At 37.0% G+C, this 26,350-nt stretch overlaps 1 protein-coding gene across 2 annotated transcripts in view; it reads left to right on the top strand.

The window, feature by feature from the left end:
- Positions 1-26,350, top strand: part of DMXL1 (Dmx like 1) — a 129,574-nt gene that overhangs the window by 39,362 nt on the left and 63,862 nt on the right. For both annotated transcript variants that reach the window (XM_029941556.1, XM_029941555.1), the window contains exons 10-23: positions 3,023-3,235; positions 5,321-5,574; positions 5,686-6,370; positions 6,461-6,582; positions 8,929-9,018; positions 9,103-9,205; positions 12,272-12,391; positions 12,759-12,980; positions 15,312-16,997; positions 18,516-18,623; positions 20,569-20,738; positions 22,582-22,679; positions 23,721-23,886; positions 25,088-25,349. In XM_029941556.1, coding sequence (XP_029797416.1) covers positions 3,023-3,235; positions 5,321-5,574; positions 5,686-6,370; positions 6,461-6,582; positions 8,929-9,018; positions 9,103-9,205; positions 12,272-12,391; positions 12,759-12,980; positions 15,312-16,997; positions 18,516-18,623; positions 20,569-20,738; positions 22,582-22,679; positions 23,721-23,886; positions 25,088-25,349 — 4,299 coding nt within the window. The remainder of the gene's footprint in view (positions 1-3,022; positions 3,236-5,320; positions 5,575-5,685; positions 6,371-6,460; positions 6,583-8,928; positions 9,019-9,102; positions 9,206-12,271; positions 12,392-12,758; positions 12,981-15,311; positions 16,998-18,515; positions 18,624-20,568; positions 20,739-22,581; positions 22,680-23,720; positions 23,887-25,087; positions 25,350-26,350) is intronic.

Here is a 26,350-nt window from a genome sequence, read left to right as displayed (position 1 = left end):
CTCTCTCTCTTTCTCTCTCTCTCTCTCTGCCCCTCACTCGCTTGTGCCCTCGCCCTCTCTCAAGAAAAAAATCTTAATAAGTCATTGAGACTCTTAATTAGTTCATTCAAAAGTTGAGATTTGAGCTAAAACTTAACAGGTTAATACCACAGAGTTGTATTTTGTAACTATTGTATGGTTGTTAAAATAAGGCCCTTGTGTCTAATGATTTTGATCATCAAATAATTTGATGAACATTTGATTTTAGGAGACATTCCAGAAATAGGGCAGAAATATGTAGAAGTTGTAAATGGCGATTAAGGAACTTATTTCAGTAGTCAAGTGTGCACTGTTAGATTAAAAGATCTAGGATATCTAAATCTTTGAATTTTAAAATTAAAGTGCATCATTTTAGTAAATATTTTCTCTGAGTTTAAAAAATAAGTGGTCACAATTGCAGCATTTAAAGCAGAACTAGAACATTACTAAAGAAAAAGATTAAAAACGGTATTTGCACATAACAAATACCATCCGTACGTATAGAAGGTGAAAAGTGGAAGCCTCCTTACCCCTCTGCCCTACCTTAGTCCTTCTCCCCCTAGATAACCACTATTGAGTTTTGGTCTACTTGCAGATACTCTTATGCATAAAGTAAACAAACCTGTTTTCATATAGCCCACTGGATTTTTTCTGTTCTGTTGCGTCCTTCAAGGAAACATAGCAATAAATGTGGTTCACTAGTTACCTGAATCAAAGCAAGAAGCGCTCTGGTGAGTTAATTGTGGAGATACCTATGGAAGGAGAAGAGTATTTGCTGACAAATTTGGTTAACAACAGTCCCAGCTCTAAAATAATCCATGAGCCACCAAAATGAAAGGGGACTATATTGAACTATTTTTTTAAGTGTTTATTCATTTTGAGAAAGAGTGTGTGAGCAGGGGAACAGTAGAGAGAGGGAAGAGAATTCCAAGCAGGCTCTGAGCTCCCAACCTGAGCCACAAGTGGGGCTCAATCTCACAAACCATTAGATTGTGACCTGAGCTGAAATCAAGAGTCAGATGTTTAACCAAATGAGTCACCCAGGGGCCTGACACTGAACTATTTTTATGGAAACATTATGTAGGCTTGGGAAATACCATTACCTTTATCAAAAAACAGACACTGACCGTGCTTACAATACTCAGAGGCAACTCTGAGATCACTGGCATAGTTTTGAAAGTCTCTTCTGAATAAAGGACAACATGTTGAGAATATAGGAAGCTTGCATTCTTACTTTAATTGAAAAGTCTGAGGGGTTACAGAAAATAAACACGAAGTTCCATCGTAGCACCTCCTTGATGATGATGATCTTCTTTTCCAATAAGAAAAACTCTAAAACCTTTAAGTGTAGGTCCTTAATGAAAAGCCATATTATGTATAACAAATCAAAGCAAAATAATAGTATTAGCAGCTAGCTTAGACACCATGGAGATCTCCTTTCCCTACATTAGACCTTTTAGAATGACCTTTCTGGATGTCATGTTTGTTTTTCACGGCCAAACTCTTAGAGCTTCACTTACTTGCCCATCAATAGATACAGGAAAGAAGCTCATAGAGCATGTTCTCTTAATACCCTTTCCCTGAAGATATCTCCTAAAAAAATGGCTTTAATGAATTTTTTTAGATCAGGAGACAGAATAAATGTAAGTTTCATTTTACCCGGACTGCTTCTGTTAAAAGCCTCATTAGCCCCTCCTTCTTGCATATTTAACAGCTAGGCCTGTGGTCTCCTAGAGGCACTGCTGATCTCTCTTGTGTTGATTGTAACTTGAAAATCAGAAAATCATACTCATTCGGATTCTTGAGGGCACTCTCACATTCCCTGACAGTCATGTATGTCCACCTAGGGAGAGTGGGCCTGGCAGTATAGTACCTCAAGACTTTGACTGAGTGTTTGATCTGTGTGAGCGTAGCAACCAGAGATGGTGGGAGGAGCTGGATGTACAGGTGTGACAGAAACAGAAGTGGTTTCATGAAATGTACTGAAGAGGGGAGAGACAGATACTCATCAGATAATTATAGTAATGAATGTACAGTTGATTGGATGTATCTGTCAACTCTTAGAACTTGCCTGCAGCAGAAGGGATAGGAGGAAGGTTTTTTTTTATCTTTTCTTTTATCATTCATCCTCTGTAATACTGTTTTCACTGGTGTCCAACAGGGGTAATTAATTCATATTATTTAGCTCTCCCTTAAAAAAATCAATCAGTTTGTTCTGTGGAAAATTGTTAACCTTCACTGAATCCATTCTAGCCTTTATTGTTTAGCAGATATCTGCATGATCTAGACCTAGGTTTGCTTTAATATGATAGACAAATTTTTCTTCACCTTTCTGTTAACTAGGAACTACCATTTGTCACAATCTGCTCTAAATTTGTGCTTTGGTATACATGATTTAGCAATTAGACGAAAAGTAATACCAAGAAAGAATTTTTTTTAGCTGACTTCGTTGGTCTTAAATGCCTTCCTTGAGTATAAGATGGGGCTCTCAGTTTCTACATTAAAACTTGAATCTTGATGCTAATGAATCAGAATTATCTAGCTTAGAGTTAGCTACGTCATTTAAAAAGTTGCTGTCTCTCTATAAGTTAAAAAGTTGTTAAAATTGAGATAAATGTATCCGTTGTTCCTTTGATGTCATATGATGGAATGTTTTGGTAGAAAAAGAGGTTTCTTATCACTTTGTATGTAAATTAAGGACACTTTCCTATTAACATATCTAAAAATCATAGATTTATTTCTTAATGAGAATATTTTTTGAATTAAAGAAAATACCTGTATGTGTATATAAAGTATACTATAGGACCTAGAATATATAATTGTTTTTTTTAATAATAGGTATGTTGAATTTATCACTTAAAGTTGTTATCAATAATAATGATCATGGTACACATTATATTGGGAATCTTATTTAAAATGAATTATAGAAGTTTAAATATAAAAATATGAGACCTGAGTGTTTTGTATGATAGAAATATTGTGTGTGTTTTGTTGTTCTTTATAGACATTCCACTTCTTCCTTCTATCACATCTCTAAGTCTAAGTGAAAATAATGAGAAGAGTGGGCCTTTTGTGGTACACTGGCTGAACAACAAAGAGTTGCATTTTACTTTGTCCATGGAAGTATTTTTACAGCAACTTAGGAAAAGTTTTGAACAGCCATCTTCTGAGGCCAGTGTAGAAGACTCCAACCAGGCAGATGTAAAATCTGATGAAGGTAAAGCTTTAACAAGGATAAAAAAAATGTTAAGTTTTGTTGAAAATAGCCAAGTTTTCTGTATTTGGGCAATACTAGCTCCTGTCAGAAACTCAGAATTGCAGTGATGCAATACAGATTTGGACTAGCTCATTTAATAATCCAGTGTAGGCATTCCTGTTCCAAGTGGCTTTCATTTATGAGATGATAGAAGCTCAGGATTCTCCATACTTTGCTCCTGCCAGCGCCTAGGCCTCGCTACTTACAGGACTACCTGTGGCCTAGTAGCACTGACATCACCTGAGGCTTGTTAGAAATGCACAGTCTCAGGCTTCAGCCAGAGCTACTAAATTAAGAATCTGCAGTTTAATGAAATCCTCTGGCTGTTGTGTCCTCAGAGCCTTTAACTCTGCATCCAGCCTCAGGCAGGTGGGGAGCTGGAAGAGTCTAAGGGGGCGGGAGACAGGTTTAGCTGTTTTTCAACATCTTTGACTCAGAATTGGCATGTCTTACAAACCACTTCTATCTGACTTAACTAGCAAAAACTAGTCGTAGGGCCCATGCGGTCCCTGACTGGGTGGTCATTACACTGAGGACTAGGGAGCATGAGTTTGTGGTGGGTAGCTAGCCATCTCTGCTGCAGTGTGTAGTTCATAAATATTTTTGTTTTTAGAAAGTTTTGTTTTGATTTAACGATAAGGTTGTATGGTCTCATTAAAAAAAAGAAATCAAACAGTACAGTTAGGTATAAAATTTGTATATTATATGAGCATACTTCCAAGATCTCTTCTATGCCCATATAAACATACACATACAGTTGTTGTTGTTTTTTTTTTAGTTGTAGTGTAGATATTCATTTTTTAAACAAAACAGCCATGTACAGCGTGCTTTTTAAAGTCACTAATGGGTACTTTTCCACCTCGTGATTTTTACCAGCTCTTGATTACTCCTTATCAAGGGAAAACTTGAATATTTCCTCTTTGCTAGACATTTAAATTGATTTAAATTGTTTTTCACTGTTCTGATCGTGGTACAGTGACACATCTTTGAATCTTTGTGTGAATTTGTCCATAAGATGGATTTCCAGATACAGAATTGCCAGAAAGTGTGAACATTTTAGATTTCAGTAACTCTTGCCAAAGTGCCCTCCTGAAGTGTTTATAATACCCTTTTCTAATGGATCCATACAACCGTTTTTCACATCCATGCCAACACTGGCTCTTTTCATTATATTTCATTATATGTTTGCCACTTGATTGGGGAAAATGGCATCTTGTTTTACGTGTCATTTTCTTGAGGCAAATTGAAAAGAATTATTTTAGCTCTTCTCTGGTATGCTGCTTCATGCCCTTTGCCTATTTTTCTTATAAATTAGCCGTCTTAATAATTTGTTCATCTTAATAAATTTTTTAAATCTGATAAACAGTCTTACCATTTTTTGAGTCTCTTTTAAGAAAGGCTCTGTTTTCCTATCCAAGAGTAGAGGCCAGGATTTTTGAAATACAGGTCACAATATGCATATGTACCTATATTAATAAGTTGGTATAGCAGTTTATTTTTAGTTACTTATGTATTAAAGGAAGTCTCGAAATTGGACTGTAAGTGTATCCCTTTAAAACAGTTTCTTCTATCAGTTGTGGGTGTATTCACCTAGAGCATCACTAGTATAGCAGACTCAGGTTTTTAAAAATCTAATATTATGAAGAAAGTACAAATTGCCTTCCAATAATATATTTTAAAATTTCAGCCCAGATTTATATCCCAGGTTCTAACTCCTTCACTTTACTGTGAGAAAAACTAAGGTGCAGAGAAGTAGTATATTTCACTTCTGAGTAAATTGTGGTAGAACCAGTTTCCCTATTTTCTAGTCCAGTCTTGGTCCTCTACCATTAGTCCACTGAGTCAGTCCTATAGGCCCTCTGATTTCTGAGTCAACTCTAATGGCCTAATATTCCTGGAGCAAAATTATTTTTAAAAAGGAGCCACTTTCTTGTTTATAGGAAAACTATTATGTTTTTCATCTTGAATGCATTTACAAAGGTGTTTCTTAGTTTATAGTAATACCTTAATTGTATTTACTTGGTTCACGAATTCTTTTGCTCCTAGAAATGGATGATGGTATTGATGATCTGAAAGCAAATCCTGAAAAGAAGGAATTGGGCAGCGATAAACTGGTACCAAATTCAAGTTTTGTACCATTACCCTCAGCTGCCATTGATCATCAGATTGAAGTACTTCTGTCTGAATGGAGTAAAAATGCAGACATGCTCTTCAGTATTCATCCCATGGATGGTTCTTTGCTGGTTTGGCACGTGGATTGGCTGGACGAATACCAGCCTGGTATGTTTCGTCAAGTCCAGGTACTATTATGATGATCTCTGGAGAGCTACATCTTGTTAAACGTGGGCACTGTTTTGTAATACCTCTTTTTATTATGTCATATGTTCTAATGCCTACTCTCTTAATTCTAGGTGTCCTTTGTTTCCAGAATTCCTGTAGCTTTCCCCACAGGTGATGCGAACTCTCTCTGTACAAGCATAGTGATGTATGCCTGCACCAAGAATGTTGACTTGGCTATTCAGCAAGGGAAACAAAAACCTTCTAGTCTCACACGGTCCACATCAATGCTTATCTCCTCTGCTCACAGTAAATCAACTAATAGTTTAAAATTAAGTATTTTTACCCCTAATGTTATGATGATCTCAAAGCATGCTGATGGCTCTCTGAATCAGTGGCTGGTCAGTTTTGCCGAAGAATCTGCTTTTTCTACAGTTCTCAGTATTTCTCACAAATCCAGATATTGCGGTCATCGGTTTCATCTTAACGATTTAGCTTGCCATTCAGTATTACCGTTACTGCTGACCACGTCACACCATAATGCACTGAGGACGCCGGATGTTGACAACCAAAAGCAACCTCATGATCCCGTAAATGCCGAAGAATGTTCTTTGGCACAACAGAATAAAGGCAGCATTGATGTGACATTTCAAGATCCCAATGCAGTTTATAGTGAGCTTATTCTTTGGAGGGTTGATCCCGTCGGGCCGTTGTCTTTTTCTGGAGGTGTTTCTGAACTGGCCCGGATTAATTCTCTACATGTTTCTGCATTTTCCAATGTGGCATGGCTGCCCACTCTTATACCCAGCTACTGTCTAGGTAAGCTTTCTAATTCTTATTTAAGAGACTTAGATTTTCTGACATTGCTGTTTAAGGCTTAAATTGTAAATGTCTGTAAATACTTTGTAGGTGCCTACTGCAACTCTCCTAGTGCATGCTTTGTAGCAAGTGATGGGCAGTATCTGAGATTATATGAAGCTGTTATTGATGCCAAGAAACTTCTATATGAGCTTTCCAACCCTGAAATTTCTGTAAGTAAATGGCTTTCAAAATTAAATGTATGGTATAATGTTTTTAGGTAAGTAATTTATACTTATTGGCCGTGTTATAGAATTATGACATATAATTTGTAGTAAATAGGTGTATATTTTCTAGTTATTTTATTTTTTTCACATTTGCAAGGTACCATTATAGTGATCCTAAGCTTCTTTTAAAAGAAACCATTTTTTTAAATCATTCCAAAAATAAGGCGTGGCTCCCTACAATCTGTGTTTCTCTAAGACTCTGCTCAGAAGTGAGTGAGGACGGCTGGCAGGGTGCGTGTGGGAGTTGTGTTGGTCCGTCTGCACTGTGTTGGGGAGCTGGAAGAGCAGCGCTGGGATTGTAATCTTAACCAAGAAAGAAAAAAGCTCTCAGCTTGGTTGCAATTCAGTGCTTGTCCTTTCAGCCCCTCCCAGAGCCTTTGTCTCATGATGGGCGCGCTCCTTCCCCTACACAGCTAGTAGCAGCCCAGCGCCTACGCTGTCTTCGCACCTCCAGCAAGCCAGCGTTTCCACTCTTGGTTTTGCTCTTTTAAATGACCCTTGAGGTAACCTTCAGCCGCCCCGAGCTGCTTGTTGAGGGAATTTGAGCTGTCTCCTCAGCTACCAGTTGATATTCTTAATGCTCTAGTTACACAGTTGCATAGGCGTCAGTGGTCTGCTCCAATCCTGTTATTTCCCTAAGTTATTTTTAATGTGTGGTTTTTCAGAATGCAGGGTTTTTCAAAACACATATAACAGTGTTATAGGAGAAACACACATATTTATTGAGGGCCTTCTATTTTTCAGGTATTATTTAAGTGCTGGGAATTTAGATGTGAAGAGAACACAAAAATCTGAGCTTACATTCTAGTGAAGGGCTATAGAAAAGAAGGTAAAAATATATTAATAAATACAATGGAGAGAAACCATGTTGCAGAAGTAGTAGAGAATGCCATGTAAGGAGCTGGTCAGGATAAGCCTCACAGAGAAAGTACTATTTGAATAAGGATCTAATGGAGATCAAGGAGCTAGCTATGTGAATATTTAGAGAAAGACTATGTTAGGAAGAGGAACAGCCAGTGCAAAGGTCCAGAGGTCAGAACATGTTTGGTGTGTAAAGGAGCAGTAAGGAGGACATGGTGGCTGGAGCCGAGTAAGTGAGGTGGAATGTAGTCAGGGATAAAGTTGGAAAATCAGCCTGGCCAGATCATACAGGGCACCTTATGGCCCATTTTGGTAACTTTGGCTTTTAATGTGAAGAACATGGAAACCATTGAGAGAATGACAGATTGATATGATCTCATTTAGGTTTTGAAAGGATCTCTCTTGCCAGTTGTATAGATTAGACATGGGAGCAGAAGTGGAATCAGAAAAGCCAATCCAAGAATCTTTAAGGTAGTCCCAGAGACAGCCTCACAGGGGCTTGTAATGGTAGGAAGTGGTGGTGATAAAAGATGGTAAGAATTGGACAAATCTGGATGTTGTTTGAACATCGAATAGGCAAGATTGAACTGGATTGAGGCTTATGTGAGAGAAAGAGGACGATGCTCCACATTTGTGTGTGAGCACAAGGAAGAATAGAATGACCTGGAGTTGAGAAGAATGTATAAGTAGCAGATTTTGAAGAGCATGGGTTTTTGGGAGCCTGGTGTTGGACATGTCAGTATTGAGATGACTGACGCCAATAAGCCCTAGTAAGCTAGTCTAGTTCAGAGGGAAGCCCAGTCTGAAGATATAAAATGAGTCACTGTCAGAATACAAATTTAAAAGCACGGAGTTAGAAGTGATAGGATTGAAACCTGGAGCATGCCATTGTTGAAAGTGGAGTAAATGTGGTGTATAGTAGAAGCCACGTGAAGACCGTTATTTCAAGAAGGGAATGATCGCAGAATCAAACGATACTCATAGATTACGTGTGTTGAAGATCTAATTTAACAATGTGACCTTGACCGGAGTAGTCAGGTCACAAGTATCTTGAGAAATCAGCATACAGACATAGTTTATCAGCTTGTTACTTGAGCTCCGACTTTCTCACCGTAAAATTAATGCCTAAAGAGCATTGATTCTTAGAATATTACCACGAGATTGAAGTCAGTCCTTCGTATTTATAGATGTGAAATATTCTTCCCCCTAACAGTCACGTACTGCTTTTGTTTTCCTCTGCACCAAATGAACCCTAACTCTTATTTATTCCTACTTAGTATAATAAATAGTAAGGTAAAAGTCCTAGAATGTTTATGATGAGAGTGACTTATGGACTTATTTATCTATTCTGCCTGAAATTTCATATTGTCTATTAATTATTTTTTTATTTAGTTGTTTAATAAAGGAAATATTCTTTTTTTAAAAAAACAGAAATATGTCGGTGAAGTGTTTAACATCGTAAGTCAGCAGTCAACAGCCAGGCCAGGATGCATTATTGCCTTAGATCCCATTACCAAACTTGTAAGTATTATTTTTCTGGCCACCTAGCATTAGGTAAATAACATATCGGTCAACTTACATATGTTGGTATTTATTTACATTCAGCAAGGCAGAAAAACCCAGCTGCTTCATGTTTTTCAAGAAGATTTCATTTTGAATAACCTTGAGAAGAAAAGTCTGGGAAAAGACAGAATATTATCTGATGCAGGTAAACAATTTTTTTATGTAATGAGAAATATTATGTAGAGTATATCAAGCAGTTAATAAAGATAAGTTGATATAGTGTTCCATATCATCTGTGTGAACTTAAAGTTTTCCTATGTAGGTTTATATTGAGCATATAAATACCAGCATTTTAAAATTCTTGAATCTGGAAATAAACATGAAATCATTAAAGGAGTTTGTCAGTTACTTTTTTTTAAGAAGCATAATAAAAATGTATTTTATGATTAATTTATTAGTACTGTTTGCATGGACAGGGTCCTCCACTAACAATTTAGGGACACCTGACCTTTTAGAAACCTACATTTAAAGCAGCGTAGGGGCACCTGGGTGGCTCACTTGGTTGAATGTCCTTCTTTGCCTCAGGCCATGACTCTTGTTTTTGAGTTCTAATGCCACATTGGACTTTGCGTTGACAGCATTGAGCCTACTTTGATTTCTCTGTCTCTCTTGCTCTCTCCTCCCCTTTCTCACTAGTGTTCTCTCTCTCAAAAATAAATAAAAATTAAAACAAAAAATTTTAGGGGCTCCTGGGTGGCTCAGTCAATTGAGCGTCAGACTTCGGCACAGGTCATGATCTCATGGTCCATGAGTGCAGGCCCCACTTCGGGCTCTGTGCTAACAGCTCAGAGCCTGGAGCCTGCTTCAGATTCTGTGTCTCCCTCTCTCTCTGCCCGTCCCCCACTTATTCCACAGGCACTCCCTCTCTCTCTTTCTCTGTCTCTCTCTCAAAAATAAACATTAAAAAAAAGTAAAAACAAAAACCAAAAAATTTTAAAGCAGTAGCTTAAACCTTCAAATTATAAAGACTGTCTTAATACTTTTAAAGTTACACTTGAAAAAATTATATTAAACAACTTCACTCGGAATTAACTATTACTTTACATAAAGGAAAACTGAACAAAATGAAGCTAAAATCTCTTGGTCATCAGTTTCATGTACAGACCCAAACCAAACTCAGAAATGACTTTCCTTGTAAATGAACAGCGTATGCCTTTTGGATTTTTTTTTCTTGTTTTGTTTTTGTTTTTTTTTAACCTGTTGCTTTTAAAAGTTCATTTTTGGGGTGCCTGACTGGCTTAGTCGGTTAAGCGTCCAACTTCGGCTCAGGTATGATCTCACAGTCTGTGAGTTCGAGCCCTGCATCGGGCTCTGTGCTGACAGCTCCGAGCCTGCAGCCTGCTTCAGATTCTGTGTCTCCCTGTCTCTGACCCTACCTCACTCGTGCTCTGTGTGTGTCTCTCTCTCAAAAATAAACATTAAAAACAAAAGTCCCATTATTAAGCCTCAAGTAGTATTATTTTCATTTTATATTTGTTGCTGATTATTTTACTTACTTCTCTTGTGCATTATTTCTTAATTCCACCTTTTTCCTTTTTCCTTTTCTTTTGAGTTTTGCACTGTTTTGTCAAGTGTCTAATTTTTTGCCACTGTTTTCACTTAGTCTGTCATTTTCCCTGAGAATTCATGAACTATGCAAAAACACAGTGCTTTGGTAAGCTCTGAATATAAGGATGGAAAGATACTAAAATTGGTAAATAAAGATGTCAGGTACAGGTTAAAGGCTTATTTATGTCAACAAAACGTTCTTTATTATTCCTTTTATATCTTAAAATATTAATATTGTTAACATCCAAATCTCTTTAAAGTTTTTTAAATAAATTACTGTCATGCTTAAGGTTGAGTTTGTTGTGATCTCAATCTATTTCAGCGTTTTTTCTATGAGTCTTTAATATTTAATGTTTTCTCTCAAAGACTAAGTTTTTTTCTTCCAGTTTTTCTTAAAATATTCAGGGAATTCTTACTGACTTTTACTCAGAAACTATTATCTTCATTATCAGAGTTTTATAGAAAATACCCTGAGTGTTCATCTTATTTTGCTGTAATGTCAAGAAGAAAAGGTTGTTTCACAGATACTTTCATTACTAGGACATTCTTTCTTGTTAGTAAAAATATCAGAAATAGATTGAGCTCTGACATTGTTTTTAGTTACTATCCCTACCCTTTCCTTCCCATTAATTCCTGTGAGTTAAATGCCTAACTCACGTGGAACACATTACCAAAGCTACCTTTTCATTTCTTCTTGTAACACAATGTGATTTAAGATGTTTGTGGTTATTTTTCTGATATTTGTATGTTCAGTGGTTTATATAGTTCTTATAATTTGTCCTTATATAATTTTGTACATAGTGAAGACTAGCTTGTAACTAAGAACACTTGGATAAAATTTATCATTAAACCAAGTTGATTTTTTTTCAGGTAGTAATGAGTCACTGATTTTATATTTTAGGTGCACTTTTTTAGTTTATTCTGAGCAGCTTGTGTGCTGTTTAAATCATGCAGTTTTGACTAAGAAAAATTTTCTTAAGTAATATGAATACTTAAATAAATGACGGAACATAATTTTGGTTCTGAGATAAATATCATTAGTAGGTCATTTCATAATAGAAGTTATTCAGTTTGAAATGTATTTGGCAATAGAATTTTAACCAATGTTCATTAAAGTTTTTTGTTTAATGTTTATTTTTGAGAGAGACACACAGGGAACATGAGTGGGGGAGAGGCAGAAAGAGAGGGAGACATAGAATCTGAAGCAGGCTCCAGGCTCTGAGCTGTCAGCACAGAGCCCGAGGTGGGGCTTGAACCCATGAACCCTGAGATCATGACCTGAGCGGAAGTCGACGCTTAACCCACTGAGCCACCCAGGCGCCCCATGATGTGCTCATTTAAAATATGTGTCATATAGTTTCCATCTGCTCAGAAATTCCCTTATTATCCTCTGACCTATGTGAACAATGTGACAGTGATGACTATGGTATGTGATTTTTCAAGCCTGTCAATTCAAAACTGAAATTTAAGCATAACAAGTTGTTAAAATTTCAAGTTCATACAAATTCATGTGGTAAAAAAGTTGATTGCACTCTAATGTTACTTTGTATGTAGACCTTTAGGTAAAAGTTCTACTTTTTATAATTCATTTATTTTAACTTGGTATATTTAATAAGTTGTCTCATTTATCCATGTTAATAGTGAAATAAATTAATACCCACAGGCAGCTCACCTAATGGATTTTCTGAGAAATTCTACCTAATTGTAATAGAATGTACCCAAGACAACCGGTCATGGTTACACATGTGGAATTTACATTTAAAGTCCATTCCTGTCTCATTGGGTAAGTCTTTTTAAATTTTTTTTGAACTTTAGGCTTAATTAGTAAATTACATAGTTATATATATATATATATACACATATATATGTATATATACATAAATACATATATATGTGTATATATATATATAAAAACTATATAAATTAGATGAGTGAATATTTTTAAAGCTATTCTCATTGAGTGAAGATAATTGTAGTTTATTCAGTTAATTAAAAAAGCAAACTGACTCTCTGATTTTCTTACTGTAAAGAATCATATTAGTATGTTTTAAAATCTTTTATAAGGCTTTTGATTATAAAACTCAGCAATTTTAGTACTTACAGGGATCCACCTTCACCCCGGTTTTTGTTTTTTTTCTTATGTTTTATAGATGAAAAAGTCGATACGAAAATACCTGAAGCTGTTTGGCAGCCAGAAGAACATTATTCGTCTTCTCCAGAGAAGATCCTGTCTCCTTTTTCACAGAAGTATCAGGCTTGCAGAGCAAATCTCCAGAGTACCAGCAAGTTGACTCTGTCTTCAGAGATGGTTTATAGCCAAGAACTGAATTTGCCAGAAGGAGTTGAGATAATAAGTGTTAAGCCGTCAGCAGGTTTGTAGAGTTTGTGAAAAAAGACTACTCAAACTTTGCTATCTGTGAACATTTAGTCAGGTATTTGAAAAGAGGCATAACTACCTGTTCTTAAGTGCACTTGGAAGCAGAACTGGAAACACTATCTTTAAGCACCCTACACTGAAAATTTACATTTGCATTATGTTTTCAGATGTCTGACACTTGTCAGCCAGTTGTAGCATTAAATATTGATTTCCAAAACAAATTTTCATGATGACTTTATGAAGAAAAACCGAGCGTTTTCAGGGCAGAGATGGTAGCAAATTTATGCCTTATTTGCCAACTTTGATAATGTTGGTCATGGCTGCCTGGAGCTGTGTGCTCGGAGGGATTCTGAGTGTGTCATTCCTCATAATATTTATCATTTTTTATCTAGAGCAGTGGTTCTCAAAATGCGGTCCCCAGACCAGCAGCATCAGCATTATCTGGGACCTTGTTAGAAATAAAGATTCTTGAGGATACGCAGTCACAAACACTGGCTGTTTTTTTACAAGGGTCCCTCATGATTCTAACGCATACACTAGATCAAGAACCAGGATTCTAGGGTATCAGGAAAACCAAGACAAAATCCACTTTTTGTTACCCATTTCTTTGATTTTCATAGTCACAGTGTGCATTTTCTACTTCTCCATCATTTTTTGAACTGATCACTTTGAGTGCTTTTCAGATTGCCATGTCATTATCAGTACTTAATCTTTTCTAATTGGTAAAGTTAGGAGATGGGGTATTAACATTGTTTGAATAATTTTTAATTTTGTTTCTTTGTAGATTTTACTAAAAGAAGCATTAATGCAAAGAAAAAGTTGAAAAAGGATGATGCTTGTATTGACATAATTTTAAGAACTGTTCCTTTAGCCAGAACAGTTTGATCTATACTGCAGAACTCCAATTAAAATAATATGGCAGGGGCGCCCTGGGTGGCTCAGTCGGTTAAGCCTCTGACTTCGGCTCAGGTCAGATCTCACGTTCGTGGGTTCGAGCCCCGCGTCAGGCTCTGTGCTGACAGCTGGCTCAGAGCCTGGAGCCTGCTTCCGGTTCTGTGTCCTTCTCTCTCTGCCCCTTCCCCTCTCATGCTCTGTCTCTCTCTGTATCAAAAATAAATAAAACATTAAAAAAAAATTTAAATAATATGGCAAATCTAAGTGAAGTATTTCTAAAAACAGCCCTCTTATTTAACTTTGGCCCAAGTTGAGTTTGGCAGAAGAGGAGGAGTTCTAGGGAAAAAAAGGAAATTTGTTTTGTTTGGCAAAAAAATAGCATAGAGTAAAAGCGTTTTTCTTAGTCTTAATTTTTTTTGTTTTATATTAAAACCGTTAAGAAGGTCAACTACTCTCTCTTCAGCTCAGCGATACCACCGGACAATGCTTTGTCTCGCAACACTGCTGTCCTCCTTGAGGACTTAGAAAAACTTTATTAAAATTATGTTGAAATGCTTTTAAAATATGATAGATATCCTCTACAACATTCTATATTGTAATTAGTTCATGGGTTGGCAAACTGTGCACTACCTACCTGTTTAACAGATAGCTTTGATTGAACATAGACCCCCCACTTCCCATCTGTCTACTTTTGTGTATACCGCTTTTGCTCGAGACGCCTAGAGTAGAACAGTTGCAGCAGATCTTGGGGCTAGGAAACCCGAAACAGTCACTACTTTCTTGAAGAAAAAGAAGTTGGCCAGTGGTTTAGGACATTTTGTAAAAGAGTGTGGAATTACACGAAGGACAGCAAATGTTTCGTCCCACTTCGGAACCTGCTCAGCACCGCTGATAGCTGTCACACACACTTGCGTTACGGAGGGCCCACCTGGTACTTTGGTAAATATGGGCTGCTCACAAAATTGTACTGAAAAAGATGAAAAAGAAAGAGCCAGGAAATGTTGACAGAGTTATAAAAATGGATAGATATCTTTAAAATGAGATTATAATAATACATAAAATGAGCAGAGTTGTGGGAAGGCTGCTGGCTTGCGAACCAGGGCTAGAATTCAGGTTTTCTAACTCTGCCTCATCCTAGTTTGATTTAGTTTAAGATACAGCACACACTTGGTCAACGGTCCTTACCTATAAAATGTAGGACTTGAAGGAGACTTCTTCACAGTTCTCTTCCAGGTCTAGGTTTTGGTAGTATTGCCCTTCATGTACACCTTGTTGATGTCACTAAAAGCTTTTTACTGATCTTGTTGACTCTTAAACTAAATACAAGCTGCCATGTTGTTAACAGGAGTTGGTACAAAGACTAAAACATTTAGTACATGGAAACAAATATTTAACCAATTTTACATTTTGTTAATCATCTTTTTTGTTTTAGGACATCTGAGTTCTTCCTCCATATATCCTGTGTGCAGTGCTCCTTATTTATTGGCAACCTCGTGCTCAGATGAGAAAGTAAGATTCTGGAGATGCAGAGTAACAGATGGAGAATCTGCTGCATCGAAGAATGGAAAAATGGGTCTCGAATACATTTGGGAAGAATGGCCGTTACTTATTGAGGATGGACTTCACAGCAATAGTAGCATAACTGTACCTGGTAGGCCTATAGAAGTTAGCTGTGCACATACGAATCGGTTAGCAGTCGCGTATAAGCAGCCTGCATCTAGTAGTAGGTCTTCTCAGGACTTTCTGATGCATGTAAGTATTTTTGAATGTGAGTCTACAGGAGGTTCATGTTGGGTCCTTGAACAGACAATTCATTTAGATGAATTAAATACAGTGTTAGATTCTGGCATTAGTATTGATAGCAACTTAGTGGCTTACAACAAACAAGAGGTGTATTTATCCAGTAAAGAGAGTATCACATCAAACACAAAGCATTTAGTTCACTTAGATTGGATGTCCAGAGAGGATGGTTCTCATATCCTCACTGTAGGAATTGGATCAAAACTTTTTATGTATGGACCCCTGGCTGGCAAGGTGCAAGAACTGGTGGGCAAGGAAAGCCTCGCATTTCCTCTCTGGGAAAGCACTAAAGCTGTGCCGCTTTCTAAGTTTGTGCTATTAAGAAGTATGGATTTGGTTTCTTCAGTAGAAGGCTCTCCGCCTTTTCCTGTTTCTCTCTCATGGGTCCGGGATGGTATCCTGGTGGTAGGCATGGACTGTGAAATGCATGTGTATTCCCAGTGGCAACCATCTTGTAAACAAGAGCCTGTCATAACGGAGTCATACAATGGGAGCACTCCATCCATAATAAGTTTAATAAAACAGAGTAACTCATCAAGTTCTGGATTACACCCTCCAAAGAAAACTCTGACTCGATCCATGACCAGTCTTGCACAGAAAATCTGTGGAAAGAGAACTGCTTTTGATCCTTCTGTGGACACAGAAGATTCAGGTCTCTTTGAAGCAGCTCATGTTCTTTCCCCAACTTTACCTCAGTACCATCCTTTGCAGCTTTTAGAACTCATGGACCTCGGCAAAGTTCGGAGAGCAAAGGCCATCTTGTCACACCTTGTCAAGTGCATTGCTGGGGAGGTCGTGGCTCTGAATGAAGCCGAATCCAACCACGAGCGCCGCCTTAGGTCTCTCACCATCAGTGCTAGTGGAAGCACGACCAGAGATCCCCAGGCTTTCAACAAAAATGAAAATACAGATTATACAGAAATAGATTCTGTCCCTCCGCTTCCTCTGTATGCCTTACTTGCAGCAGATGATGATCGCTGTTATGCATCTTTAGAGAAATCTAGTAATCAGAGTACTTTAGACAACGCAAACCAGTTGTCAAAAGAAAGTTATGATGAGCTTTTTCAGATCCCAACGTTAATGACTGATAATCAGGTGTTAGAGACAGACGAAGAAAACACAAAGCCCAAGGTCATCGACCTTTCACAGTATAGTCCAACTTACTTCGGTCCTGAGCACGCTCAGGTTCTGTCTGGCCACCTCCTTCATTCCAGTTTACCAGGACTCAGCCGGATGGAACAGATGTCTCTGATGGCCTTAGCAGACACGATTGCAACTACCAGCACTGATATCGGAGAAAGCAGAGACAGGAGCCAAGGTAAAACTAAACTGGCTGCGGGATTGGAGGAAAAACTGATCATAGTTTTACTTATTTAATAGAAGTAATCTTAAGTAATTTTAATGAAAATTATGCCCATGAAGGTTTTTTCAATCAATCATTATTACTATACCTTCATGATAGTTTTAACTTTAATAGATGTTATTTATTCGATAAATCATACTACTTTGAGAGAGCATGCAGGGATTCACTGTGCCAGTCATTTTTACCTGATGTCTGCTCAATAATGTTAAAGATCCAATCGAATCCTTTTGAGTTTGGCAAAAGTTAACATTCTTATTAAATAATCACTGTAGATACCTGAAAATAAAAGGTGCTTTCTGCTTTGCTTTTCCTCCCATTGTAATCACTGTTCATTTGTTTTTTGTTTTTGTTTAAGTGTAAGAGAGAGGTCATGGGCAGAGAGAGGTTGAGGGGCAGAAAAAGAGGGAGGGATAGAATCTCAAGCAGACTCTGTGCTGTCGTTGTGGATTCTGATGCAGGGCTCGATCCTACCAACCATGAGATGCTGACCTGAGTGGAAACCCATAAGTTGGGTGCTTAACCAAGTGAGCCACCCATGTGCCCCTGTTAATTGGGCTTAAAATTTTTTTTAATGTTTTTAATTTATTTTTGAGAGGCAGAGACAGCGCGAGCAGGGGAGGGTCAGAGAGAGAGGGAGATACAGAATCAGAAACAGGCTCCAGGCTCTGAGCTAGCTGTCAGCACAGAGCCTGACGCAGGGCTCGAACCCACGAACTGTGAGATCATGACCTGAGCCGAAGCCGGACACTTAACCGACTGAGCCACCCAGACCCCCCTAACTGGGTTTTTGATTTATTAAGGTTTTTAAAAATTAATAGTGAGGTATACACTTGCTTAGAATAACAAAAATAAGTGTAATAAAATTAGATCTTTTCCTCACCCAGAGAGCATTTTTTTTCTTCTTATTCTGAGTTATAAAAAAAAAATGGAATGTAAAATTCCCAGCAGATCTCAATAAGATTTGAAATTAACAAACCTGGCCTTGTGCATGTAGGTCAATAGGATGCACCCCTTAAACTCTGCTTGAAAGGAAAATATATAACTCTTTTTTCCCTTGTTAGCAACATATTATTGGGATGGGTCTTTGACTTGAATCAATATGGAAAATGTTTTCACATTTTCTGCAGTGAAGGTTAAACTGTTTTAAAATAGTTTACATTTTGATTTAAAGAAGATCAGATCTGAGGAGGTGGATTATAAAAAATATTGCTCATCCTGAGTCATTTCATTCTCTTTAATTTAATTTTTCAAAATATTTAACTATACTACTTTTGTCTGTGTGGAAAAAGTAAATATTAGGTTATAATTAGACTGATAACTTTTGTTCATTTCAGAATGTTTTGTTCCTGTATTTAGTGCTGTGACATATGCCACATGCTAGAGTTACTAACATTTACTTGGAGTTTGCTAATGAGTGGTTTTCTTATAAATACAAAAAACTAAATACTTTATTATTGTTGTTGTTGTGTATAGGTGGAGAAACTCTCGATGAGTGTGGGTTAAAATTTCTCTTAGCTGTTCGACTGCATACGTTCCTTACAACTTCCCTTCCAGCTTACCGGGCTCAGCTCCTTCACCAAGGTGATTTTAGTAGTAATAACGGAAAGGGAGTAAAAGTTGAGAGGCTTGAGAACATTTGTTTGTTTTTGCCCTGATATAATAATGACAGATTTGACACATTGTAAGTTTCCTTAACTTGCTTGTAATACTATTTATATCCACTTAATTTTCTTTGCTTAAAATACTGGAATTTTTTTGGTAGATGGAAAGAGTTAATGGAGAAATGTACCGGTATTCAGCAGTTGGATAATTTATTTGCGTTACATTTTCAAATGCATCATACACTTAAGACCAACTAATACTGTTTTATTCTCTTTAACTTCTTTAGATTTTCTTCTTTGTCCTAATTAACTTTTATTGAAGTTCAGTTTTTCACCCAAAATTGTGGAGTAATGATTTTATTCCAGAAATAATACATAGTCAGGTTTTAGTTGTCTTACATAAAGAGTATAGAACATAGGAAGTAAAAATGCACTCACCCCAAAACTACTGTTAATATTAATGTGTATTTCAGATGTTACTTGATTAACCTTTCAGATACTTTTATGTACCTTAGACCTCGAAGTAACAGAAATACTTCACTTAAAAAAAAAGTATTTTAAAAAGTGTACAAAAAAAGGTAACTTAAAACCGGGTATCTCTTGGCTCACTGCCCAGGAAGTTCAGAGGTACAGCTGGGTTCTAGATTACTGGATCTGCAGGGTTAAACAGTGCTATCGGGACAGCAGGGAGCCTCTGCTTATCGATGCGTCCCTTGCTTTATCTTTTCCTTTCTGTCTTTCTGCTTCCTCCTTCCCCTCATTTTGTATTTAGCTCTGGAAAAGTAGTAAAATGCTAAGTCAGATCATTTAATTATTTGTGGAAATATTATTGAATTTGGTTGAGAGATAACAGACATCTAAAAATAGTTCAGAGTAGCAGTCCATTTACTGCATAGGTGTTTTTGTTTTTTAGATTTCTATATTTCTTTCCAAGGAAAGAAAGTAGAATGGGTACTTCAGATTACTTGGGATTTGCTATCAGGTTAAAATTTTGAGTCCATATATGTCAAAGCCACATTGTATAATTAAGCATGTACTTTACCCAGAAATACCAAGCAAAATGAACTGTGAAGAGACCAAATAGAGGCTGAACAGTAAGCCCCAAATGTACGGGCCAGTAGGTTAAGAGAATTGCTGATGTAAATGATACTATATAAATAAAAAGGTATCTGACTAAGGTGGTGGTAAGGGGTAATAATAGTTATTATTTTAAATGCCTTAACTCTGGTGTTTTAAATGCTTTAAAATACTCAGTTCTAAATGCTTAAACTCTAGTATTTTAATCCTCACAACAGTGTAATAAGATAGTGCCATGATTATTCGCATTTTATAAGAGAGGAACTTAAGGAATCAGGACTCTAAGTAACTCGTCCACGGTTACATAGTTAGGGATAGAGCTGGGTTTATTGTATCGCTCTGATTCAAGAGTCTGCAGTTTTCAGTTCCGTTCAGGGAGGTGTCCTGTCTATTTGATGTTCTTTTAAATTCCATGGAATTAAGTCCACAGAACAAACATTGACCAAAGGAAGGTGAGAATCAGCTGTGAACAACAGCCATTCCAGCATAGAATAGGGCTTTACGTGTTTCTCCTTTTCTAAGGAAGGATCATGGGTAATAGCTAGGGAACAAAAATAATCAGAACAGTAGCATTTGTCATAAAACATTTTTTCTTATCTTTTTAAAAATAGATGCTTTAATTATGGAAAATGTATGCATATTACAAAAAATAGTGAAGTGATAGAGTTGTTAGAAGCAAGGGGGGGAAAACCCCGTATTCCCTCCAACCCTAAACACTTAATTGTAACTCTCTGAGTTTCATAAAAAGTAAAGACATTTTTAGGACAAATATGGCACGCATGTTTCTGATAATCATTATATAAACATGTCTATGTTTCTAATGAGCATTATTTTTGACCTTTCTTCAGGCCTGTCTACCAGTCACTTTGCTTGGGCGTTTCACTCGATCGCCGAGGAGGAACTGCTGAGCATGCTGCCGGCCATGCAGAAGGATGACCCCACCTGGTCCGAACTGAGAGCCATGGGCGTGGGGTGGTGGGTCCGGAACGGCCTCACCCTACGCAGGTGCATAGAAAAGGTAGGTTGTGTTCTATGTCGGTAGAAAAGCAGATTAATTAGTATATTTTAGGTGTTTCTTTCTTTATTTAAAAAAAAACCTTTTTTAACATTTATTATTGAGAAACAGAGAGAGACAGAGCGTGAGCAGGAGAGGGGCAGAGAGAAGGAGAGACACAGAATCTGAAGCAGCCAGGCTCTGAGCTGTCAGCACAGAGTCTAATGAGAGGCTCGAACCCACAAACTGCGAGATCATGATCAGAGCTGAAGTTAGCTGCTCAACAACTGAGCCACCCAGGCGCCCCAATTTAGGTGTTTTTTTAAAGAACATTCCATACTTCCTTCCTTGTTTCTATTTCTTTAATTGAATCAGTAAAATGCTATTAAATAGCAATTAGTACAGGCTTTTACTGTTTATATTCTCATTCTTAAATTGCTGGTTGATGCAGCAGTTTCTTACCTGACACATCTCCAAAGGCAAGGGAATCAAGAGCAAAAATGAACTATTGGGATCTTATTGAGATTAAAAGCTTCTGCATGGCAAAGGAAATAATCAATAAAACTAATAGGCAACCGGTGGAATGGGAAAAGGTGGTTGCAGATGACATATTTGATAAAGGGCTAGTATTCAAAATCTGTTAGGAACTCACCAAACTCCACACCCCAAAAACAAATAATCCCATGAAAAAATGGGCAGAAGACATGAACACACATTTCTTCAAAGAGAACATCCAGATGGCCAACAGACACATGAAACGATGCTCAGTGTCACTCCTCATCAGAGAAATACAAATCAAAACCACACTGAGATATCACCTCACACCGATCAGAGTGGCTAAAATGAACAAATCAGGAGACTATAGATGCTGTCGAGGATGTGGAGGTTCCTCAGAAAATTAACAATAGAACTCCCCTATGACCCAGCAATAGCCCTGCTAGGGATTTACCCAAGGGATACAGAAGTGCTGATGCATAGGGGCACAAGTACCCCAATGTTCACAGCAGCACTGTCAACAGTAGCCAAATCATGGAAAGAGCCTAAATGTCCATCACCTGATGAATGGATCAAGAAGATGTGGTTTATCTATACAGTGGAGTACTACATGGCAATGAGAAAGAATGAAATCTGGCCATTTGTAGCAACGTGGATGGACCTCGAGGATGTTAGCCTAAGTGAAATAAGTCAGGCAGAGAAGGACAGATACCATATATTTTTACTTATAAGTGGAATAGGAGAAACTTAACAGAGGACCATGGGGGAGGGTAAGGGGAAAAATAGTTGGGGAGAGGGAGGGAGGCAACGATGAGAGACTCTTGAATACTGAACAAACTGAGGGCTGATGTGATGGGTGGGGGAGAAGGGAAGGGGGTGATGGGCATGGAGGAGGGCACTTGTGGGGAAGAGCACTGGGTGGTATATGGAAACCAACTTGACAATAAACTAAAAAAAAATGTTTTTAAATAATAAGTAAAAATAAAATTTAAAAAATGAAAAGAAAGTTGCTGGGTTGATCCCTTTACTTAGTATGTGTCTGGTTTTTACAAAATTGTGTATACATCTTGGGAAAAGTAATATAGTACTGAGAAACTTCTCATGAAGAGCATTGTCCTGTGGTCCACCTCTCTGTATTTGTAGGCCACCACCCTGAATTACTTTGGAAATTATAAAAAATGCATGTGTTTAAGTGTATAATATGTGTATATGTGTGCATATGTATATACATACACATCCATGCTTTAGTGTACATATTTTCTTATTTATTAAACATTTAAATAATGTGTGCCAATGTTATATGTGAGAGAAGTTATTTTGTTTGTTTAAAAATGGTTTCTTTGAAATTTTGACCAATATTTTCTAATTATAGGTAGCGAAAGCAGCCTTTTATAGAAAGAATGATCCTTTAGATGCTGCCATTTTTTACCTTGCAATGAGAAAGCAAACTGTGATTTGGGGGTTATATAGGTAGGTAAGAAAACTATGCCTCAAAATGGAAAACTTTTCATGAGGAATAAATGTATGAAAAAAAAGTCAAGATTTGTTATTCTTGTTCATTGTGATTCGTGTAGAGTCTTAGTTACTTTTGTAGTTAAGGAGAGATTTATGGGAAAGAAGGCCAGGAGTTTTCCAGAGCAGAAGAGTCTTGATGCAGTCACTTCAGTTTCTTTTTAGGTTTATCAGTCCAGGAAAACACTTTCTCACTTACTTTAAGAACTACTTATGGTACTTCTGTAGAACAAAGAACTAAACGAAAAACTTGCATCTTTAGTGGGGAACAAGATGTATTGGTGGAATCTGGACCTGGCATCTATTACCTATTACAGGCTCAGGCGCCCGCCTATCCCTCCAGACTCCCCTCTTCCTGTGGGCCTTGACCCCACTCCTGAGCTAGGACCACTTGGAATTTTCTCTTGCAGTTGTCCTTAGCAAGACTTGATATACATGATTACCAAAAACAGTTCGCCATATATTTCACATTCAATTCCAGGTGAATCTCCATGAATAGCAACTTGGGGGGGGGAATCATGGGCGTCAGTCAGTTTTCTAAGAGACCAGGGTTGTTTTGAATCAGGACAAATTGCTTAGGTTTTGATCACCAGTAATCCTCCGGTGGGCAGGCAGGTTTCAAGGTGATCGATGATGTTTAACTGGTGAAGTACCTGAAAAGTTAATTTAAATTATATATTTAGCATGGATGTGAAAATAATTTCTTGTAGTACTGCTAATGCAGTGTTCTTTATAGTTTGAAAGAAATTTTTTCATTAATCTCTGAGATTTATATGAAGAAGTAGATGTTTATTATAAATGCTCTTTTGCTGGAAAGAAGCAGGTGTATGGTAATTCATACACTGGCAAGTGTTTCCTTTGAGTCTTAACTTTTAAATGGCTAACTTTATCCCCTCATTACATAAATAAAAAATAAAAATAAATGGCTAATTTTATAAAGCTGGTTCTGATTGTGGAAGCATTGTGCTTCAAAACTTTTACACATTTTTTTCTTTATAGATCCCAAAAAGACACCAAGATGACACAATTTTTTGGACACAATTTTAAGGATGAGAGATGGCGTAAAGCAGCTTTAAAGAATGCCTTTTCTTTGTTAGGCAAACAAAGATTTGAACATTCTGCAGCATTTTTTCTGTTAGCTGGCTGCCTCAGAGATGCAATTGAGGTAATGATGAAGCTTTTTTTTAAATACTTTACTTTTCATTGTCAACCATTTAAGCTTTTTATGTAGGGTTTAAATTTTTATTTTTTAATTTTGATTTAAGAATAGTAGAAATTGCATCAGGGTAATAAATACATAGTAATATTTAATAGTGATTTTTTAAAACTCTGTTATTTAGGGGCACCTGGGTGGCTCAGTTGTTTGAGCATCTGACTCTTGATTTCGGCTCAGGTCACCATCCCATGTTTGTGAGCTCAAGCCCCGTGTCAGGCTCCGTTCTGAGTGTGGACCTTGCTTGGAATTCTCTCTCCCTCTCTCCCTCCCTCTCTCTCTCTGTCTCTCTCCCACCCCACCCCACCCCCATCTCTTTCCCTCCCCCCCTCTCCCTCCCTCCCTCCCCCCTCTCTGTTTCTCTCCCTCCCCCCTCCTCTCTCTCCCTCCCTCTCTCCCTCTCTCTCTCTGTCTCTGTCTCTCTCCCTCCCCCCTTCTCTCTCTGTCTCCGTCTCTCCCTCTCTCCCCTTCTGGCTCTCTTCCTCCACTCGTGCATGTTTATTTTGTCTCTCTCAAATAAAAGTAAATAAATGTTAGCTATTAAAAAAAACAAATAATAAAATTTTGTTAGCTCAAATGATGTTTATACAGAATTAAGGTAACCGTGTTATATTGATTAGTAAAGATAGTTGAGATCTAACCTTTAAGAGTATCTTTGAACACATTTAAAAAACAAAGTTTGCCCTAACATTTTAAACATGTGAGTCTGTATTTGGTTCTGTCTTAGTTGATGAGCCATAGAAAAACTTTAACTGATTTCATAGTCTATCTCAAATTGCCCTTTTTCTCAGTTTCATACAAGTGATTCAAAACAACTTTTTAACTAGGAAACACTATAGTCTGCTGAGGTGGATGGAGAAGAGTAAAAACTCAAGAAACAAAATGTCATTTGAGTTGAAGCTCTTGAGAATTTTTTAATATATATAGGCTAATTCTTTTTACAAGTGAATATTTAATACTAACACGTAGATTTGCAGGTATTAACATTTCAAGTAGATTTGCTAAATCAAGCAGTTACGTTTTGTTATTTGTTCACTAATTTCAGATAGTAACAGTGCCTTTTTTTTAATCTAGTTATTAGTGAGTCACTTGAGTTTATCTTAAAATGAAGGATGCTCCTGGTTGTTAATAACCAGTATTTCTTTTGTTGAAGGTATGTCTTGAGAAACTGAATGACATTCAGTTGGCTCTTGTAATAGCAAGACTCTATGAGTCTGAATTTGACACATCTGCAACATATAAATCTATTTTACGTAAAAAAGTTTTGGGAATTGATTCTCCTGTCAGTGAACTCAGTTCATTGAATGTAAATATGCATTCTGATCCTTTTCTTCGGAGTATGGCATGCTGGATTTTGGAAGATTATAATGGTGCTCTGGAAACATTAATAAAGCAGCCTGTCAGAGAGGATGACGGTAAGGTGTATTTCTAAGCGGTAAACAATAGTGAGTTGTTTTAGTGTTTGCTGGGTGCAGAACACGCTGTCGGATGCTCAGGGCAATGCAAAGCAAGTTGAAAACATGGTCTAAGACTTTTAAGATTTAGTTGGGGACACAGAGTTATGTATATAGTTTTTTGTATTTTTAGGAAAATCCTTTTTTTAGAAGAATCCTTTGAAAACCAAGAACTTTGGATTTTCTGTTTTTATAAAACCAGTGCATTTGACATAAATATTACCAATATTTGAATATAAATTTTGAGGAAAATAGTGATATAAAATCCATTTATCTTGGGTACAAGCTTATATATTTATAATAAATATTATGTAAAGAAAGTTTATTTAAGTGATAGGATTAATTTTTTAGGAGATGAGTGATGTAGAGAATTTTTTATAACTTTTTTTAAGGTCTCCTTCTCCCTTTTGTTTTAGAAATCCCTTTTGCTTAAGCTTTTCTAGAGGTTAGTATAAAATGGAATCTTTGTATAAAATCATTTAAAAATGCTGGGCTATGCCTTTCAAATATTTTTCCATAGGTAGAATTGAATTGTTTCTGATAGCTGGTATCCTCATTGTCAGTCATATCAGGTGAAGAACTAATTGGAAAAGATTTTAGTTGAGAGGATTTTACATAATCAGGACTATCATGTGACTTACTGTGAGAAGATTGTGAGAAAGCCACATTCAGTTGTTGAAGTGTCGTGGCCAACTGAGCGGAAGATTTCCAAACTGGCCTCTCTGTAATGACAGGGGAAAAGAAAAGGCCTTTGCCAGTAACTTTTTTATACCTCCACGTATTATGTCAAAAGTGTATTTTGATTTGGGATTAATACATGATCACATACTTTTAGAGTCAATTAAATTCTCTCTTCTAGAAGAAAAATTTAAAAGGTACTAGTGGCTTAGACAGGAATAATAGGAGTGGAGGCAGAGAAAAGTGGTTGGGTGTGGAATATAAGTTTCAGGTAAATTAGGTAG

Source organism: Suricata suricatta, chromosome 6 (assembly GCF_006229205.1).
Source record: "Suricata suricatta isolate VVHF042 chromosome 6, meerkat_22Aug2017_6uvM2_HiC, whole genome shotgun sequence".
Lineage (NCBI taxonomy): Eukaryota > Metazoa > Chordata > Mammalia > Carnivora > Herpestidae > Suricata > Suricata suricatta.
This window is presented reverse-complemented; position numbering and strand designations above follow the sequence as displayed.